The 21,363-nt window shown below is 34.7% G+C and overlaps 1 protein-coding gene across 1 annotated transcript in view; it reads left to right on the top strand.

Moving 5' to 3' along the window:
• YIPF7 (Yip1 domain family member 7) overlaps window positions 1-21,363 on the top strand; it is a 28,990-nt gene that overhangs the window by 4,254 nt on the left and 3,373 nt on the right. Inside the window, 2 exon segments of the mRNA XM_032274065.1 lie at window positions 10,332-10,510; window positions 17,835-17,980. Of these exon segments, the coding sequence (XP_032129956.1) occupies window positions 10,332-10,510; window positions 17,835-17,980 (325 nt within the window).

Below are 21,363 nucleotides of genomic sequence, written 5' to 3'. Positions count from 1 at the left end.
GACAAAGAGATGGAAATTAACGTAGCTAGGTGATGAAAGCTCATAATCATATGGTACCAGGTTGATGGCCTACCATGCTTCACATGCTTAGCATTTAAACCTAAGTCCTGATTTGGATGCAGCAACATTTAAATTCCAATCCACACTGTAAGTCTCAGGAATTAGGAAAGGGCATGGTAGCTGTGGCAGTTTTATGAGGTACATAAAACAGGGAGTCAGGTCAGTGATTTGCTATGTACATCAAAGGAACTCCAGAGGTTTGATCTTTTATTAATACCATGAATAGTTCAATTAAAATATACCCCAAATCAGAACAAGATGATTATCATCTTGGCAAAAGATATAGGAACCTAGAGAATAGTTATAATCACTAATTCAGCTTCTGTTTCTCTGTCTGTCTCTTTCACTCTCTCTCTTCCTTCACCCCTGTCCAAAGTATGAGAGCTTGTTTTAAAAAGACTATTTGGCTCAATGGTGTACTGTTCTGAAAGCTGGCTGACTATGCTCACTAAGACAGTGAAGACATTTATATTTAAAAATAAGTCATCTTATTTTAGAATGAATCAGTAGGATCTTTATCTTTTTAAAAACATAATTATTCAGTCATTCAGACAGGGATAATTTCCAACTACCTATAAATAGTTACTGAGGCTATATTTTTCCAACTTTTGAAATGTGAAATCTATTTATATTATTTAGAAAAAAAGAAACAGATATTGTTGCAGAAAGGTGTGAACAACTAGAAAAATGCCTTTTAGTGGTTTGGTATTACTTTAACAGATAAATACTGAATCATCACCTTTTCTGAATCCTCAGACCTCATTTTCTAGTATTTCAAACACAGTTAAGGTATTACTGTGCACTCAGCTGGACCAACCAGAGTCTAGGAATTTTGCAGAAGCCAATTCTCCTAGGTACCACTCCGTTATTCATGCTGCCATCAAACTCATCCTATTTGATAATGTCTTACCAAAATCACTTAGATTGCCTAAATTTATAGGCTTAATTGGAAATTTACATAGATAAGTTACACAGATACGTTTTTGAATCAGTTATGTTTAACTAGTTCAATCTATGTTGCCTCCAGAATTAATAAACACCAAAAAGTCGTGAACTGTTCTTGTTAAACATTTTCCCTTGACTCCACCAACATTTCTGCTTTTAGAAAACTATCAGATATCTAATGGTATCCAGTATAGAATTTGGAAAATATAGAAACATGTGAATAAAATATTAAAATCACTTCAAATCTTATCTCCAAGACATGACTACTATTAATAATTTGATGTACTTCCTGCTGCCTTTATTCTATTTTCCTATGAATGTGCATGTATATTATATATATATATTTAAAAATAAAATACTATTTTTCAATGAATGCATATATATTTATATGTACTCAGAAATGAAATGTGCTGATTTTTCTAAAGGAGCCCTACAGTCACTTCTCTGTAGTTTGAAATGATTTTTAAGGAAGAGGAGGTGTTTACTAACAAAGCTAAAGTTTAAATTCAACCAGTAGAGTTCAGTGTTTTTTTTGATCCACTTCAGTTAACATTTATTTTATCTGTAATAATATGCTGAATTAGAAATTATCACAACTTCACTATTTATCTTTTCATAGAGCTAATGGAGATGTTGTGTAATACAGGAAAAAGTTACATTTTCTTGGCATATTCTGCACAACTCTCATTGTGTGTGAGGTACAAATACATAAATTTAACATCTTAAATATTGAGCATATTTATCTGACTTATTACATTACCTCTAATAGGTTAATCATCAAGGACTATAGGCTTAATAGAGCAAATAGTAAAGTGTCCAGACCAATTATCTCAGACACTTTTTTCATGACAGAATATTGTAGACTTGAAAGAAGTCTTTAAGAATATATGAAAACTCATTGGCATAGCCATTCAGAGTCAGTGCCAGGTAGTAAAAAAAGCATAATACCAGAATACATAGGGAACTAAATGTTGATTCATGATATGTACTTAAAATTAAGGTTGTTCATAGAAATTTTTGGGAAAAAAACTCCTAAAACATTAGAATTGGGTTATTTACTGTATTGGGCCATTCTTACACTGCTATGAAAAAATAGTCGAGATTGGGTAATTTATAAAAGCAAAGAAGTTTAGTTAGCTCTTGGTCCCACAGTCTGTAGAGGAAGCATGGCAGCAGCTGCTTCTGGGGAGGCCTCAGAGAGCTTTTACTCATAGCAGAAGGCAAAGCAGGAGCAGGAGTCTCACATGGCAGGAACAGGATCAAGAGAAAGAGGGGAGGTGCCACATACTTTTAAACAACCAGATCTCATGATAAGTCTATCCAGTGATCCAATCACCTTCTACTAGGTCCCACCTCCAGCTGGGGATCATAAATGAATCTGAGATTTGGGTAGGGACACAGATCCAGACCATATCTTTCTATCCCTGGACCCTCCAAAATCTCATGTCCTCACATTTCAAAATACAAATTAGGCCTTCCCAACAGCTCCCCAAAGTCTTAACTTATTCCAGCATTAACTTAAAAGTCCAAGTCCAAAGTCTCACCTGAGACAAAGCTAGTCACTTCTGCCCATGAGCCTGTAAAATAAAAAACAGATTAGTAACTTCCAAGATACAATGGCGGTGTAGGCATTGGTGTAGGCATTCTCAAAGGGAGAAATTGACCAAAAGAAAGAGAAGGCCCCATGCAAGTTCAAAACCCAACAGTACAGTCACTAAATCTTAAAGTCAACTTGTCCAACCCACAGCCCATAGGCTGCATGCAGACCAGGATGACTTTGAATGTGGCCCAACACAAATTCATAAACTTTCTTAAAAGCATTATGAGATAATTTTGTAATTTTTTTTTTAGCTCATCAGCTATCATCAGTGTTAGTATATTTTATGTGTGGCCCAAGACAATTATTCTTTTTCCATTGTGGCCCAGGGAAGCCAAAAGATTGAACATCCTGTCTTAAAGCTTCAAAATTACTTCCTTTGACTTCATGTCCCACATCCAGGTCACACTGATACAAGGGGTGGGTTCCCAAAGCCTTGGGTAGCTCCACCCCAGTGGCTTTGCAGGATGCAGCCTCTGTCACTGCTCTCAAGATCTGGTGATGAATGCTAAGGCTTTTCCAGATGCAAGGTGCAGACTTCTGGAGGATCTACCATTCTGGGGTCTGGATGATGATGGCCCTCTTCTCACAGCTGCACTGTGAGGGACTCTGTGTGGGGCTTCAATCCCACTTTTTCATTCCACACTTCCCTAGTAGAAGTGTTCCATGAGGGTTTCACCACTGAAGTAGGCTTATGCCTGGACATCCAGGCTTTTCCATAAATCCTCTGGAATCTAGGTGGAGGCTTCCAAGCCTCAACTCTTGCAGTCTGTGCACCTGCAGGCTTAACGCTAAGTGGAAGCCACCAAGGCTTATGGCTTGCACCCTCTGAAGCAGTGATCTGAGCTTGAGCTATACCTGGGCTCCTTTGCACCAAGGCTAGTGCTGGAGTGGCCAGAATACAGGGAGCAATATCCTGAGGCTATGAAGGAAAGCAGGGTGGTGGGCTTTGCCCACAAAATTATTCTTCCCCCCTAGGCTTCTGAGCCTGTGATGGTAGGGGCTGCCATGAATGTCTCTGACAGGCCTTGGAGGCCTTTTTCTGTTTTCTTGGCTAATAGCACATAGCTCCTTTTTTTTAAATTATGCAAATTTCTGCAGCCTGCTTGAATTCCTCATTTTAAAATAGGCTTTTCTTTTCTACCATATGGCCAGGCTGCAAATATTCCTAACTTTTATGCTTTGCTTCCCTTTTAAATATAAGTTTCAGTTTCAGATCATTTCTTTGCTCACACATATAAGCATAGATTGTTAGAAGCAGCCAGGTCAAATCACGAATGCTTTGCTGCTAAGAAATTTCTTCCACTAGATACCCTAAACCATCACTCTCAAGTTCAAAATTTCACACATCCCTAGAGCAAGGGCACAATGCACTCAGGCTCTACTAAAGCATAGCAAAAGTGACCTTTACTCCAGTTCCCACTAAGGTTCTTATCTCCCTCTGATATCTTCCTAGCCTAGCTCTCATTGTCCATATCACTATTATCATTTTAGTCATAACAATTTAATAAGTCTCTAGGAAGTTCCAATATTTTCTCATCTTCCTGTCTTCTTCTGCACTCTCCACACTCTTCCAACATCTGCCATTTACCCAGTTCCAAAGCCACTTCCACATTTTCAGATATCTTTATAGCAGTGCCCCACTCCTCAATACCAATTTCTTATATTAGGCCATTCTTGCACTACTGTAAGGGAATACCTGAGACTGGATAACTTATAAAGGAAATAGGTTTAATTGACTCACATTCCCACAGGCTGAACAAGAAGCATGACAGCAGCTACTCCTGGAGCTTTTACTCATGGTGGAAGACAAAGGAGCAGGCATCTCACATGGCAGGAACAGGATCAAGAGAAAGAAGTGGGAAGTGTTACACACTTTTAAACAATCAGATCACATGAGAACTCTACCACGAGAACAGCCCTAGGGAGATGGTGCTAAACTATTCATGAGAAATTCATAATTTCTCATAATTATGAAATTCATAATTCAATCACCTCCCACTAGGCCCCACTCCCAGTATTGGGGATTGCATTTCAACATAAGACTTGGATGGGGACACAGATCCATACCATATCATTTACAGAATTTTTGGGGTCGTACTTTGGACTAATAAATGTGATTCTTTTGGTATTGGTGTGTCTTTTTAATTGAGATGCAATGTTTAATATTACAGTGATAGGATACAAAGATAAAAGATAAAGAATGAGAGAATTTAAATTTAGATAGTTATCAAAGGTTAGCATGGTAATTTTATAAATAAAGAATTTGATGTTTTCCTTTATGGGACAAATTTTAAAATTTTACATTCTTAAATAAGTGATAGAGGAATTTTAATATTATACCTCCATTTCAATAAGGACAGTCGAAGTCAAGCTCCTGAGGGAGTTTTTTTCCTGTATGAAGGAGCAGAGATGGATGGAGGAAAAGGAAAAGGACAGGATATGGCTGTTGATGGACATATACATTTTTTTTCTGCAAAATTTTGTTTATTTTTGAGGAGGATGTGTCAAAGTTACCACCTGAAATAGTCCACTCACTCACAGAGGTTGCTTTGCAGCTAATAATTGTGAAGATTATGTTTACTCAAGCCTGATTAGTAGCACCTGGGATAGGTTATGGTGAGGCCAGACAAGTACGGCAATGACATAGTTTTACTTAGACATTGGTCCATTTAGTCATCTTTATATGTCCCTTTCATTTTTCTAGAAAGGTTTATATTAAAAATATGAGTACTGGGGGAATTTATCAGCAAAAAAGCCATTCAGATTCCTATTTATAGTTTCTTTTTACCAATATTTTTGATGGTGTGCCTACTTTGCTAGAAAGTAGATTTGGAATATTACACATGGCTAAGTGAAAAATAATAGCAGGTAATCACCATACATTCTGGCAGGTTCAAATAGTATTACACCAGGTCTTGCTCTTAATGAGCATACATTTGAGTAGTAAATGATTAAGTGTATATCTCTTCCTCTGTATCTTTGGCTTTTTTTCCAAAGTAAGTTATTCTTTTGGTCAGACTTATTCACATAAAGAAGGTTGAATATGTTATTCTTAGATTTCTTATTAAGATTAATGTTTGAAAGAAAATATTACCCCCTGCTGCATGCACCGATGATTGGGGGGCCTGAGCCCAAGCTTGCCCAGTCCAGCTCCATTTGGCTTTGGCCCCCAACCAATAATGAGTAACAAGATTGAATCAACATCTCAACAAAGTCTCTCAACAAAGAAAAAGCCTGGACCAGATGAATTCACAGCCGGATTGTACCAAATGTACAAAAAAGAGCTAATACCAATCCTCCTGAAACTGTTCCCAAAAATTCAGAAGGGGGGAGTTTCTCTAAGTCATTCTACAAGGCCAGTGATACCTGATACCAAAACCAGACAAGGACACAACAACAACAACAACAACAAACCACAGACCAGTAGTTCTGATGAAGATAGATGCAAATATCCTCAACAAAATACCAACAAACTAAATGCAACAGCACATCAAAAAAATAATATCATGATTAAGTAGATTTTATACAAGGGATGAAAGGATGATTTAATACATGCAAAGCAATAAATGTGATAAATCACATAAACAGAGACAAGGACAAAAACCATATGATTATCTCAATTGGTGCAGAAAAGCATTTGATAAAATTCAACAGACTTTCATAATAAAAACCCTCAACAAACTAGGAACATAAGGAATGTACCTCAAAATAATAAAGTCTATTTATGACAAACCTACAGCTAACATCATACTGAATGAGGAAAAGTTGAAAGCGTTTTCTCTAAGAACTGAAACAAGACAGGGATGCTCACTCTCATTATTCCCATTCAACATAGTAGTGGAAATTTTACGTAGAGAAATCAGGCAAGAGAGGGAAATAAAGGCCATCCAAATTGGAAAAGAGAAAGTGAAATTATCCCTGTTTGCTTATGATATAATCTTATTTCTAGAAAAACCTAAAGAATTCACCAAAACCTCTTAGATTTAATGAATGAATTCAGTAAAGCTGCAGGATATAAAATCAACATAAAAAATCAGTAGCATTTCTATACAGCAATAACTGTCTAGCTGAGAAACAAATCAAGAAGGCAGTCTTGTTTGCAATAATTACCAACAAAATTTAGGCACACATTTATTAGCCAACGAGGTGAAAGGTATCTCTAAGGAAAATGACAAAAGGCTGATGAAAAAATATTGTGCATGACACGAAAATGGAAAAACATCTCATGCTCATGGATAGAAAGAATTAATATTGTTTTAATGACCATACTGCCCAAAGAAATCTATAGATTCAATGCAATTGCTATCAAAATACCAGCATCATTTTTTTCACAGAATTACAAAAAACTATCATAAAATTCATATGGAACCAGAAAAAAGCCCAAACAGCCAAAGCAATCCCAAGCAAAATGGACAAACCTGGAGGCACCTCATTACCTGACTTGAAATTGTATTACAAGGCTATAGTAACCAGAACAGCATGGTACTGCTATAAAACTAAACACATAGATCAATGGAACGTAATAGAAAACACACAAATAAGGTCACATATTTACAGCTAACTAATCGTTGACAAAGCTGACAACAACATAAGTGGGAAAAAGGACACCCTTTTCAATAAATGGTGCTGGGACAATTGAATTTTGCCATTTGCAGAAGAATTAAACCAGACTCCTATCTCCCACAATGTACATAAACTCAAGATGGATTAAAAACTTAAACATTAGACCTAAAACTGTAAAAATGCTTGAATAAAACATAGGGCAAACTTTTGGACATTGATCTAGGCAAATAATTTATGACAAAGACCTCAAAAGCATAGGAATCAAAAACAAAAATAGACAAATGGGATTTAATTAAAAACTTCTGTACAGCAAAAAATAAATAAATAAACAGTGTGAAGAGACAGCTAGTAGAATGGGAGAAAAAATATGGAAAGTATTCATTTGACAGGAGACTAAAATCCAAAATATACAGGAAACTGAACTCAACAGCCAAAAATCCCTGAAACAATCCCATTAAAAAGTGGACAAGAAGTAAGATGGTATTACATTGTGGTTTTGATTTGCATTTCCCTGATTATTCGTGATGTCGAGCATTTTTTCATATGTTTATTGGCCATTTATGTATCTTCTTTTGAGAATTGTCTGTTTATGTCCTTAGCCCACTTTTCAACGGACTGTTTTACTCCCACCTGTTATGACTGGTGCATGCACTCATGACTAAGGGGTCTGAGCACAAGCTTGCCAAGTCTACCTCCATCTGGCTTTGGCCTCCAACTAAAAATGAGTACCAAGATTGAATTAGCAATACAACCAGCCAGTGAACAGCAAAAAAAAAAAAAAAAAAAAAAACCCTGAAACTCAACAGCCAAAAACCCCTGAAACAATCCCATTAAAATGCAGGCAAGGAGTAAGGTGGTATTGCATTGTGGTTTTGATTTGCTTTTCCCTGATTATTAGTAATGCTGAACGTTTTTTCATATGTTTGTTGGCCATTTGTGTATCTTCTTTTGAGAATTGTCTGTTTTTGTCCCTAGTCCACTTTTTGATGGGATTGTTTGTTTTTTTCTCTTGCTAATTTTTCTGAGTTCCTTGTAAATTTGGGATATTAGAGACTTTGGAATACTATTCAGCCATTAAAAGAAGTGAATTAATGGCATTTGCAGCAACTTAGATGGGACTGGAGACTATTATTCTAAGTGAAGTAACTCAGGAACGGAAAACGAAACATTGAATGCTCTCTCTTATAGATAGAAACTAAGCTATGAGGATACAAAGGCATAGGAATAATACAATGAACTTTGGGGACTCAAGGGAAAGGGAAAGAGGGGTGTGAGGGTTAAAAGACTACAAATTGGGTTCAGTGTGTAGTGCTCAAGTGATGGGTACACCAAAATCTCACAAATCACCAGTGAAGAACTTATCATGTAACCAAATACCACCTGTTCCCCCAAAACCTATGGAAATACAAAATTTAAAAAAAAAAGAAAAATAGTGGGCAAGGATATGAACAGACATTTTTCAAAAGAAGACATACAAATGGCCAAATTTATATAAAAAATGCTCAACATCACTAATCATCAGAGAAATTAAAATTTAAAAACCATGAGATATCATCATCTCCCAGTCAGAATGGCTCATGTTAAAGTGACAAAAAGTAACAGATGTTGATGAAGATGTGGAGAAAAGAGAACTCTTATACACTGTTGGTGGGAATATAAATTATTAGCCTTTACGGAAAACAGTAGGAAAAATTTCCAAAGAACTAGAAATAGAATGACCGTTTTATCAGACAATCCCTCTACTGGGTATCTACCCAAAGAAAAATAAATCAGTATGTCAAAAATTACCTGCACTCACATGTTTATCACAATAGCAAAGGTATGAAATTAACTTAAGTGTCCACCAATGGATGAATGAATAGAGAAAATGTGTTATATGTACAATGAAATACCATTCAGCCATAAAAAGGAATAAAATGTTTTTTGTTTGTTTTTGAGGTGGAGTTTCACTCCTGTTGCCTAGGCTGGAGTGCAATGGCATGATCTCAGCTCACTGCAACCTCCACATCCCGGGTTCAAGTGTTTCTCCTGTCTCAGCCTCCCAGGGAAGCTGGGATTACACGCATGCACCACCATGCCCAGCTAACGTTGTGTTTTTAGTAGAGACGGATTTTCTTCATGTTGGTCAGGCTGGTCTCAAACTCCCAACCTCAGGTGATCCACCCGCCTCAGCCTCCCAAAGTGCTAAGATTACAGGAAGAATAAAATCATGTCTTTCACAGCAATATGGATGGAAATTAAAGTCACTATCTTAAGTGAAACAAGCCAGGCACAGAAAATCAAATATCACATGTTCTTACTCATAAAGGTGCTAAAAGCGCATACACATGGAGGTAGAAAGTGGAATTATTGACAGTGACAGTTGATACTTGGAAGGGGGAGGGGGTAAGAGAGGAGTGATGAGAAATTAGTTGATGCATATAATAAATGTTATTTGGGTTATGGATACCCTAAAAGCTCTGAATTGACCTTATACAGTTTATGCATGTAAAGAAAAATTTTATATGTACGCCATAAATTTGTACAAATAAAATAAAGAGACACTAAAGCCAACTAGATAATACATTTAGCTAGGAACTCAGAGACAATTCTATTGGCAATGACTGTCTGGGAATGGCCACAACTGTTGTGTATTTCCTTATGCACAGCAGTTAGTGTATCTATTTATTTTTCCTATCAGTTGACTATACTATTAAAGTTATCATTTTCCCTTGCTGCTTCCACATATTTGAAGGGGCTTCATGGCTGATGGCTGCGCCTAAAGATCAGTAAAAAAGCAGCAGTGTATGGCGAGCAGAGAACGGCTCAGAAAGCTTCACACCAGACTCTGTGAACTACTATGTATTTTTCTGTAAAATGGGATTGGAAATACAGCTTTTTCCTTATAAAGTTTTAATTGAGAAAAGATGAGGGGAAGTATTCAGCATGTTGTACATGCTCAATTAATATTTGCTGGCATGTATTATTTTTCCAGAAGCCTTTTCATAACCAGTTATTTGACATTTTTGGACAAAAGTTAAATTTTAAGTAAGTTGTTTCTTTTATGAGTAAATGCTCATAAAAACGACGTGAATTCATATAAGTAAAATTGTTATTTATCTCATTGATTTGTCATGATATTTTTTTCTTAGGCATATAAATATCTTCATTTTTCTTTTTCTAGACAACAAGCTGGTGAGCAGCCTCAGCCTGCCTCTTTTGTTCCACCAGAGATGTTCATGTCACCAGGCTACACAGGACAATTTTTTCAGCCAGCATCCAACTCGGATTATTATTCACAATCTTCTTACATTGACAGTTTTGATGAAGAGCCTCCTCTGCTAGAAGATAAGTTAAGGGAGTGTTATTAATGTGTGTACAGCTAGAAGAATAATAGCAATAATTAGCACCTAATATGTGCTGTCAGCCGGCTGTGTACAATGTTTTATGTGTGATTGTTTCACATATAACATGAGTTTGCTGAACCAAAACACTTAAACCACTGGAAGTTTCTTGCATGTTTGCGTAGGGGAAATTGGGTGCAGATATGGGTTATTCTGTGATATTGCTGCACTTATTAAATGCTCCTTCACTTTTTCTTAAATTAGAATTCCTTGGCCAATAATAGAAAATAATGAAGACATCTTTTTGCAGAGTAGCTACATCAAAGTGACCACTCTTCCCACCCCAGTTAATGAAGCATTTTATAACAGCTAATTTTATTTTCTGTGATGTTTTCCCAGGAGCAAAGTGGATGGTTTCTCAAATTAATATTTTTGTTGTCACTGTTGACATGGAGACAAGCCAGTATTTTTTTCTTTCCTGACTCATACAAGACCTTTCATCTTAGCTTGGCATGGGTAGGTGAGGAAGAATATAAATCCAGTAAATAATACTGCTGGACAGAAGGAAATCCAGAGACTCTTAGAGCTGAAGGTCCTTAGGGGATTTTGGAGTTGTTCCATCCATTTATCTTTTTTTTCATATGTAGCCAGTCCATATGTGCTGTTTTTGCCCTTAAGGAATGTTAATACAATGCAAAAACATAAGTGTTAAAAAACTAAAACCCAGGTGGATATAAATTTGAGAACCAGGCAGAAATTGTCACTTGTTAACTGCTCCAAGTCTTTTGCATGTAGTCAAGTAAAAGGAATATATTAAAATTTCCAGTATTTTACATCACAAGGTGTTAAGGTGTTTGCCTCACATGAACACAGCCTTAAAAAATGTGAAAACGTGAAAGATTTAAAGCATTCGGAACAGCACAGAGATTTATATAATCGATCTATTGGCTCTTTAGAATCCAGTCAAGTTTCTGGATCAGTTATCTCTAACCAGTTTATTCTATTTTGCCTCTATAAGTAATAAACACCTAGAAGTTATAAATTGCTCTCATTAAACATTTTCCTTGACTTGACCAACATCTCTGTCTCATTGTCTTCAGAATTTGCAAAACATAGAAACATAAGAATAAATATATAAAAATTACTTCAAATCTTGTCTCAAAGACATATCTATAAGAATTTAATGTATTTTCTTCTAGCCTTTATTCTATTTTCCTATGAATATCTGTATATATGTATTATGTATGAATATACATGCATATTTTATAGTAAAATACTATTTTTTCAATGAATATATATGCATTTGAGTACTTAAAGTATTGTATTCTTTTCATTTACTTTATGTCACAAGCATTTTTTTTTTTTTTTTTTGAGATGGAGTCTCACTCTGTTGCCCAGGCTGGAATACAGTGGCACAATCTTGGCTCACTGCAACCTCTACCTCTTGGGTTCAAGCGATCTTCCTCCCTCAGCCTTCTGAGTAGCTGAGAAGTGTAGGTGCACACCACTGCACCCAGCTAATTTTTGTGTTTTTAGTAGAGACAGGGTTTTGCCATGTTGGCCAGGCTAGTCTCAAACTCCTGACTTCAGGTGATCCACAATTTTGGCCTCCCAAAGTGCTGGGATTACAGGCATGAGCCACTGTGCCAAGCCTGTCATGAGCACTTCTATGCATGCATTCTTTAAAATAATGAAATATTATTTGAAAACACTTTATATCCATTTTGTATAATTTTTCTTTTTTTTTTTTTTTTTTTTTGAGAAAGAGTTTCACTCTTGTTACCCAGGCTGGAGTGCAATGGCGCGATCTCGGCTCACCACAACCTCCGCCTCCTGGGTTCAGGCAATTCTCCTGCCTCAGCCTCCTGAGTAGCTGGGATTACAGGCACGCGCCACCATGCCCAGCTAATTTTTGTATTTTTAGTAGAGACAGGGTTTCACCATGTTGACTAGGATGGTCTCAATCTCTTAACCTCGTAATCCACCCACCTCGGCCTCCCAAAGTGCTGGGATTACAGGCTTGAACCACTGCACACAGCCATTTTGTATAATTCTATTATATAACATAACCATAATTTAAAAACACCTTAATGGTTATTCCTTGTAACAAGAAATACTTTTTTGACCGTCATCATGAACCATATTTGACTTTTGTAGAGCCTGTCCTTAGGATGTACCTGTAACAATGAGATTGCAGGGTTAACGGTACTGACACCGTCAACTGATCTTGAAAATGGTCTTCTACTCCACTCTCAGAACAAAATATGACATGTCTTTGTCAATTTCATAGAAAAAAAGGAAAAAGGAATACTTCATACATTTAAGTTACTAAAAAATTTTGACACTTCTCACGTGTTGATTGACTTTTTATTTTTCATGCTTTTTGTTGTTGTTGTTGCTGTTCAGATTTCTATCGAATCTAAAGAGTATTCTTTCCTTGTTTTTTAGGGATTTTATGTAGTAACAATATTAATTATTGTCTAGAATATGTATTTCAAACATTTCTTTCCTAGCTTGTGTTTGCCATTTAATTTGTTTATGGGTCTTTGGGGCATATTAAAAATGTGATATTAATTTTTTAAACCCAGAATATGTTTCCTAGTAACACTTCTTTCCAATTGTTCTTTGTTCAGAAACTACTTCGCTAGCTCTAGATACTGTTTCTATCTCCTTATACATGCTCACATTTTAAAATTATCCTTTTGTGGTTTTTGTTTTATATTGAATTTTTTCATTCAAGAGTTGTTTAAACTTAATATGTGAAGTAAGGATTTAACTTTATTTTCTGTACTGCTTAACACATCTTTTCCTGCAACATGTATTGAAAATAATCTCTTCTACTATCTGAAATGTCTCTATTGCATTAATACCATGCTTTATATATCCTCCTCTAATGTGTCTTTCAATTTGAATAGAAAATATATAACAGATTTTTCTTTCCATTTTATGCAGCTCAGAGTGAATTTCCCCAAATTATATAGTGTATTAGAACAGCAGTCCCCAATCCTTTTGGCACCAGAGAACAGTTTTATGTAAGACAATTTTTCCATGGACAGTTGGGGGAGATGGTTTTGGGATGAAACTGTTCCACCTCATATCATCAAGCATTATTTAGATTATCATAACAAGCATGCAACCTAGATCCTTCGCATGCACAGTTCACAACAAGGTTAACACTCCTATTAGAAACTAACACTGTTGATCTGGCCAGAGGCACAGCTCAGGTAGTAATACTTGCTCGCCCACTGCTCACCTCCATCTCCTGCTATGCGGCCTGGTTTCTTTTTTTTTTTTTTTTTTTTTCTTTTCTTTCTTTCTTTCTTTTTTTTTGGTGCAAATTTAATTTTATTAAACCTTACAATGAATATTGTGGCATATGATTTTTCCATTGTGTGACAATTTATTAGCTGGCATCTGAATACAGTATTTCTTTTGGAAAAATACACAATGGGAACTGACAGAAGGGAGAGAAACTAGTTGTTTAGTGGTACATGAGGGCAAAAGAAAAAGAAAAAAAAGAAAATAATGATGACCAATTAGTTTGTTTCCTTAGTATCGAGCTCTAAAATGATTAAAGTTCTAGGCAATAATGCTGTTGTTACAGTGTACAAGAATACATTATCATCTCATTTAGTCTGCACAATTCTAAGAATAATTATAAAAATTATCATATCTGTAAATTCAGCCTAAGGTTTTTGTTGGGCAATATGATTTTTAAAGAGCTACTTTTCCCATATAACCTAAACAATTTTCCCAAATCATGGTAGACTGGGGTCTCTATACACATTAAGGTAGCCACTTCACAAGTGAACTATCACTTAACTTCAAATCATAAAGGGCGCCAAATTATCTTTGATTTGGGTTTATGCCTGTCAGATTTATGAATAAGAAAAATGACTATTTTTAAGTCCATAATCCATTTGTCTTTATAAAGTAGACTGTATGTGGCCCGGTTTCTAACAGGCCATGGACAGGTAGGTATAGGTCCCAGCCTGTATTAGAAGATAGACTACCTAATCTAGTTTTGTGTTTTGAATCTATGAAATATTTGGATTTTGGATCCAACATGTTCTTCAGGCTGAGTGACTTGTGAAAGCCTCTAACCTCTTCTGTCTAAAGACATAAAAAAGAACAGATATGTCTTTTTCAGATATAAAAAAGATACGATTTCTAGGATAACACATTAAATAACATTTACAAGTTTTTATTGACTAGCCAACAGAATGGCCTTTAATATTATGAAGCTATAATAATGAACAGTCTTTGCACAAAAAGCATGTTATTTCGAAAATGTCCTTCTTTATTCCTTAAATGTTTTGTTGTCTAAAATATTTGGTTTTATGTAAGAATGATAAATTTTGCTATTTGTTAATGTAAAATCAATATGTTAACAAACGCATCTTCAAGAATAATAGTAAATTCTAGCCTGTCAGATAAAAAAATTACTGATATTTGGTATTTTGTATTTGCAGCATAGCTTGACGTTTATATATGAAAGTCCAATGCCACAATTTGCATAGAAAATAGAGATCTTAATTCACTTTTATAGTATATGTATCATATACTTTACTGCCACTAGATGACAGCAAAACAATAAATTTTGTACTCAAATTTCACAGCAGTTTCATCTTCTTTTATTTTGAATAAGATGTTATATTAGAATATCTATAATTAATAAATATAATCTCTCTCACATACCTTATAATAAATAAATACAAAATATTATGGAACTATATTTCAGTAGAAACACATAAAATCTTTTTTATTGTGAAAATATTTATATGGGTTTATGTTCATTTACTGTCTCATGGCTTGATATTAAATTATGTGCAGGAGTTAAGTCATTAAATACATGGTTGACACCAGCAATGATGTTGCATAAAGCATTTTTCATCTGAGTTTCTTCTAAGAACAAAATTATTATGTTATTTGAGGAAACAGTATTTGGAATTAAATACAACTTTATTGTGGTAAATACTGAAAATGTCTTTTAATTTTTAGCGTAAATGCCAAAATTAAAAATAGTTTGAGAACATAAGCTTCAGGTAAAATTAATTTAAAATAAATCAATTTAAAATATATAGCATGTCTCAATTTTTAAAGTCTTCTCTTTTAAAGATTACATTAGACATTCTAACCTCCTTTTAAGCTTGGTGAACTGCTCATATTCTTCAAAGTGTATGTTCATTAATAAATGTATAAATGCACTGTGGAGATAAAGCATGAAACAAGGAAGCTGAAATGTAAATTATTTGCTTTTAATTTAACTATTTAATTTTTTTTTTCAAACTTAAAATAACAAATGTCATTCTGGGCATGAAATGAATAAAGGTTTATTTTCTGGTTTAGCGCAGTGTCTAGCTGACCCTCTGAAAATTTCTGAGTTCTTAGAACAAGGCTCCTCTGTGTCATGGGGATTATTAAAAGTTCATCTTGTATTCTGTGTACCGAAAGTCAACTTTGCAAGGTATTTAGATGGTATCTGCCTCTGTAAAGTAAGCTGAGCTATACCCCTGTATCTGACCAAAAAGTGTTACTAAATCCTTGGAAGGGAAGTTGAGTGCGACATACAAATACGTTTAGGAAGACAATCTTTCACATGGAAGTACTGGGCTCATTTAAAAAGAAAATACAACCATTGTGAGATTAGATGAACATCGACCTAACCACAACTTATGGTTAAATACCTGCTTTCTTAATTCAGATTGTGCAGCATTGAAACCTCAATTTTCTATTACTAGCTTTGTGTCTTTGGACAAATTAATCTCTCAAAGCCTTAGCTTTTAATCTCTCAAAGCCTTAGCTATCTGATGCATAAAATAGGAATAAAATAATAGTAATCGATTGATTGTGTATCTATAAGACAAGTGCATGTAAATCTTGTGGAGTCCATAGCGAAAACTCAGTAAATTTTAGCTTTCATTTCTTCCTAGCCTCCACCTTACCCTTACTGATATTCAAAATTATAGGATAACCAGTTTGATTGCTGGTCCCTAAATAGTGAAGTCATATTCTTCTCTTTGAATGTTCTCTTTCTCTACCCTAGATACATCTTAGTTGATCTCTACAGAAGTGATGAGAAAAGAAATTAATGTGGTATCAATATTTATTTCTATGTTCAGGGGATGTCAAATGGCTAGGTATTTGCTTTATATTAATAAGAGAAGCAGATTCTAGCAGAAGGATCTGTGAGGCAGCAGTCAGAAATCTTTGAAAACTGGGAATTGGAGAAAATAATTAGAAATTTCTACATGGGTTTAGACTCATGAACACTTATCCTCACAGATTGTGAATATTTTATTTGAACACTACCATGTATAAAAGAGAAAGGTTAACTTGTCTCAAGAATTTAATCTTTGAATACATAGACTCAACTTCACAGTGCATTGACCTTACAAAAATATGCGTGCACATCGTGATCACTTTTACTTGCAGAAATCAGCCCTTTTCCTCTCTGTGTAGTTTCAAGCATTTAGCGTAAAATTGTTCTTCTCGTTAGCCATAGTAGAACTAAAACCCAGATGTGGACTAAGTCTCATTAGTTTAGTATAGTACTGCTAATTGAAAAATTATGCCAAGGCTGATATGACAGGATTTTAGAAGTGCCAGCAATTGAAAATACGGAGAAAGGGTCAAGTGCAGTGACTCGGGTCTGTAATCCCAGCACTATGGGAGGCTGAGGCAGGATGGCTCCTTGAGTCCGGGAGTTCAAGACCAGCCTGGGCAAAATAGTGAGACCTCATCACTATGAAAAAAATTAATCAGGTGTGGTGGTGCATGCCTATATAGTCTCAGCTACTCAAGAAGCGGAGGCAGGAGGATTGCTTGAGCCCGGGAGGCAGAGGATCCGGTATCGTGCCACTGCACAATCTGGGCGACAGAGGGAGACCCTGTCTCAAAAAAATAAATAAAAAGAAACAGAAAATATGGGAAAAGTAAATATCTAAATGGACAATAGGATGACATTTTTGATCTGTTAGCTACAATTTTATTTTTTACTGTATATTGCAATTTCCCAAATTTTAATTAGATTTAAAGCTTGTATTTGCTGCATAGATCAGGGAATATTTTCTTTGATGGAATTATTTCTCTAACATATTTGTTTTAGGTCATTCTTTGGAAACCAAATTATTTTTTAGTTTGTTTTTTAAAGATTACTACATATTACATAGAACCTGAGATTGTGTAATGCAGAATATAGAACTTTAGAAGGTATAATAGCACAAACAGATTAAAACGCTAAGTAAATTAATCAGGTACGTTAACCTTTAAAGAATGTAACTCATTTTTATTTTTCTATATTTATATTATCATATTATTTCTCTCTTTTTTCGTTTATACAGAGCTTGGAATCCATTTTGATCACATATGGCAAAAAACTTTGACAGTGTTAAACCCAATGAAGCCAGCAGATGGCAGCATTATGAATGAAACGGACCTCGCTGGACCCATTCTTTTTTGCGTAGCCCTGGGAGCCACCTTGCTTCTGGTAATATGTCACAGCAAGCACCAGATTTTAGTGTTTGTCCTTTCCAGTGTCGATTTTGAAGCAATCTGTATAAATACAAGAGAAAGTGTGTCACTTTACACAGTGAATTTGTTTTAAGCGAGAGAGAGTAATTTAACCACGTGATAAAAAGATGCTACCATTATGCGTTGCAACAGTTAAAAAGTATAAATTTAAATAGAATTTCAAAAGGAGATCAAAGCAAGAGATAATTTATATCTTTTTTGTTATTAAGAAAAGAGTGTAAATCTGGAATAAGGGAAGGGAACAAAGATTTGAGAGATATAAATCCTACATTTTAGTTTTTGTTTTCTGGGAGACTTCTAATGTGACACTGAACAAGTTACTTCTTTTTGGTCATCATTTCTTTGCTGTGACGTATCTCCAGACACTTTCTAGTATTTTATGAGGTATGAGACAGATCTCCTTGTTTTGGGTCAGGCTACCATGAATAAATCAATTTGCAACGACAACCTATGGTTTGTTTACTCTACTTATTTCCTCTAAAGTGTTTTCTACTTTTTATGAAGACATTTGTTCTCTGACTTTAACATGTTTTACATATGCTTTCATTCTTTATATCTGCAAATAATGATATTAAGGGTCACTAAAATTTTTTTAAAAAGTATTTCCACCTAAGTAAAGTTTAAAAGACATTCTAGCTCATAGTTTAGGAAAATGTTTTATTAAAAAAAAAAGGAAGAAGAAAAAAATGAGAAAATGTCTCTGACTTTATACCAAGGAGGAGATGGCAATACATTAAAAACAGGGAAGTATGAAGATGGTCAAGTCAGTGTGAAAAGTGTAGTTTCATTAGAGCACAAAAAGATAAACTAGGCAGGGGAAATAAAATGAGAAATTAAACATTAGGGGAAAAGCTTTTAATAACTACTTAGCCCTCTTCCCCATTTTCCTGCTCTTCGTGTTCCATAAAAATAATTTGTTCCAGTGGATTTATAATTTTCAAATGTAGTTGTAAAACGCATTTGCAACTAAATGAAATTCCACTTTTAAATTATTATATATGATCAATCAAAGTACTCGTAGCAATCCGGTTTCTGCAGGTAATATGGCTAATAATAACATATTCATCCAATTCAATAGCATTTAATGATAACATCATATTTCTTTGTTCTACAGCAAGTGCAAATACTCTGTAAACCAAACACTATATCAACTAGAGTTTTAATTTAGTCTCTAACCTCCCTTCTTCTGTCTTTGTCACAGTAATTTGATAATCTTCGATTAACTGCTAAGTAAGGCCATGTCAATTAATCAAATAGTCAGAAACAATCAATTTAATATATTAACTCATCTTTCTTTTTCAAGTCATTCATAATAAAATAGCTGTTTGTTCTGTGGCAGAATATTACTGTTACCATCCCTTAAAGAACAACATTGATTCCATTATGATATTTCATGGATGCATAATGTTAGTTGGTGTTATTTACATATCCCTTTTTATGTTTTCAATATAAAGCAATCAAGGCAAAAAATATTCTTGATTGGAAGTGAGAAAATTGGATCTACCCTAACTTTGCCATTTGCTGTAATCTTTAAACTTTGGCTTCCTATTTCTAGGCTTTCATTTCATTTTCTTCAAGACAAAAGTAGTTTATTTGAGTGGTTCTTCAGGTTCTATTTAGTACTAAATTATGGGGAATATATGAAAATGCTATTTTTGAACGTCTTTATGCAAACATTATCATTTGAATTTTTACCATTAGATGTGGTGACATTCAAATTGATTCTGATAAATATAGAGCAAAAAGGACTCTTCCAAAACTCCAACTGACTATTAATTGAAGTATGATTTAACTCAGAATTCATTTGATTATAGATTAATTCTTTCCTGGATATGTGGAATTAAAATGTAAGGGTGATTTTATAGGCTGATATGGGAATTTTACTAGAGAAATCAAAACTAAATCCAGAATCAATATCCAATCTGTTTATTATCTCTGGAGATATAAGAGTCATAGTCACATACTCTTCCTTCTTTATGATTTATGCTGACATAAGTCACAATTTATTTCAGTGGGCTTTCTTCAGGTTAAAGGAGACAAACCAAAGAAAACAGCTTCAAGCACTTAACACAAATTTAGTTTTACTTATTCTTTCACCCCCAGTTATTTTCGTTTCTAACACCAAGAACACAAATGGTTTAAAGCTATTGCTCCATTTAACTTTTCCGGTAGGGCCAAGAGTGTGGTCAGGAAAAGCAACATGCATGACCAATATAAAAATGCAATCAGAAGAACATTAAGTATTTTAAATCAAGATGTGGTAATGAGGATGGTGTAAGGAGGATCTTTAAAAAGTTTGAGGGTAACAAAATAGAACATTATTTCCTGTTTCAATTATAAGCCCTTGTTAGAATTTAAAACAAAATTTAAAAATGGCAATGATTTAGGCTAAATGGAATTACAACTTAAACTGGACAAACTAACAAGAGAAAGACATGATGAAAGAAGTGCATAACTGATATGAAAAGACACAATTTTAGTACCAAGTTAGCTTCATCTACTTCCTATTTGCCCCACTCCATTTGTAAAACTGCCTTTTCCGGACAAGAAGGTCCAGTTAGGTGTCCTTTGGGTGTAAGAGAGTTGCCCTATACCATTTGGACTAGCCCTACCTCAGAATTGTCCCATTCAGGTAAAATATTAACTAGATAGTTTCTCTAATACATGACAATGATGTGAAATTGTCACTATTTTGCAATTGGAACAAACTCACCCAATAAAGCAGTGGATAGCTGATGTGTTTCTGTTAGCCTGTCCATCATTAGCATTATTTCATTAAATAGCAACAAGAATAAAGAAGATATCCTGAGAATTCTGCCAACAAAAGCCAGGGATTTTTAATGAAAGGACTTGGTAGTGATCAACTCTGCAAGCTCAGAGGAAGAAGAATTCAGAATAGGTGAACAATTTTGAACATTAAAATGGCTGTGACATTCTCCATTACACTGATTAATTGTAAAATAAATATCTCTTAAAGATTTCATAGATAATAGCATGGAGAAGGAAAAGTGGAAGCTAAAAAGCTCTCTCTCTCCTGAATCCATTTATCAGATCCTTCATTGTTTTTGTCTAATTCCCATGAAAACCAGAGACAATCTATTCGACTTTTATCTAGAAGTTTTCATCAGCTTAATGTAAACATTAAAAAGTAATGAATTTTTAAACTGTAGCTTTGGTATTCTCAGATAGCAAACATTAAAATATTCTCTGTTGAAGTAGTAGTAGGCTGTGATTTTCTCTGAATGAATTTATGGGGGCTTGTACTCACAAGACACTAGCTTTGTGAGCAATGACTATTTTTATAAGTTTTCCTCAGAAAATTGGAGGTGTACTCTTAGC

Source organism: Sapajus apella, unplaced genomic scaffold (assembly GCF_009761245.1).
Source record: "Sapajus apella isolate SASKATOON/1434 unplaced genomic scaffold, GSC_monkey_1.0 scaffold5, whole genome shotgun sequence".
In the NCBI taxonomy this organism is placed as follows: domain Eukaryota; kingdom Metazoa; phylum Chordata; class Mammalia; order Primates; family Cebidae; genus Sapajus; species Sapajus apella.
The sequence above is the reverse complement of the archived record's forward strand: the minus strand, read 5'-3'. Positions and strand labels throughout refer to the sequence as shown.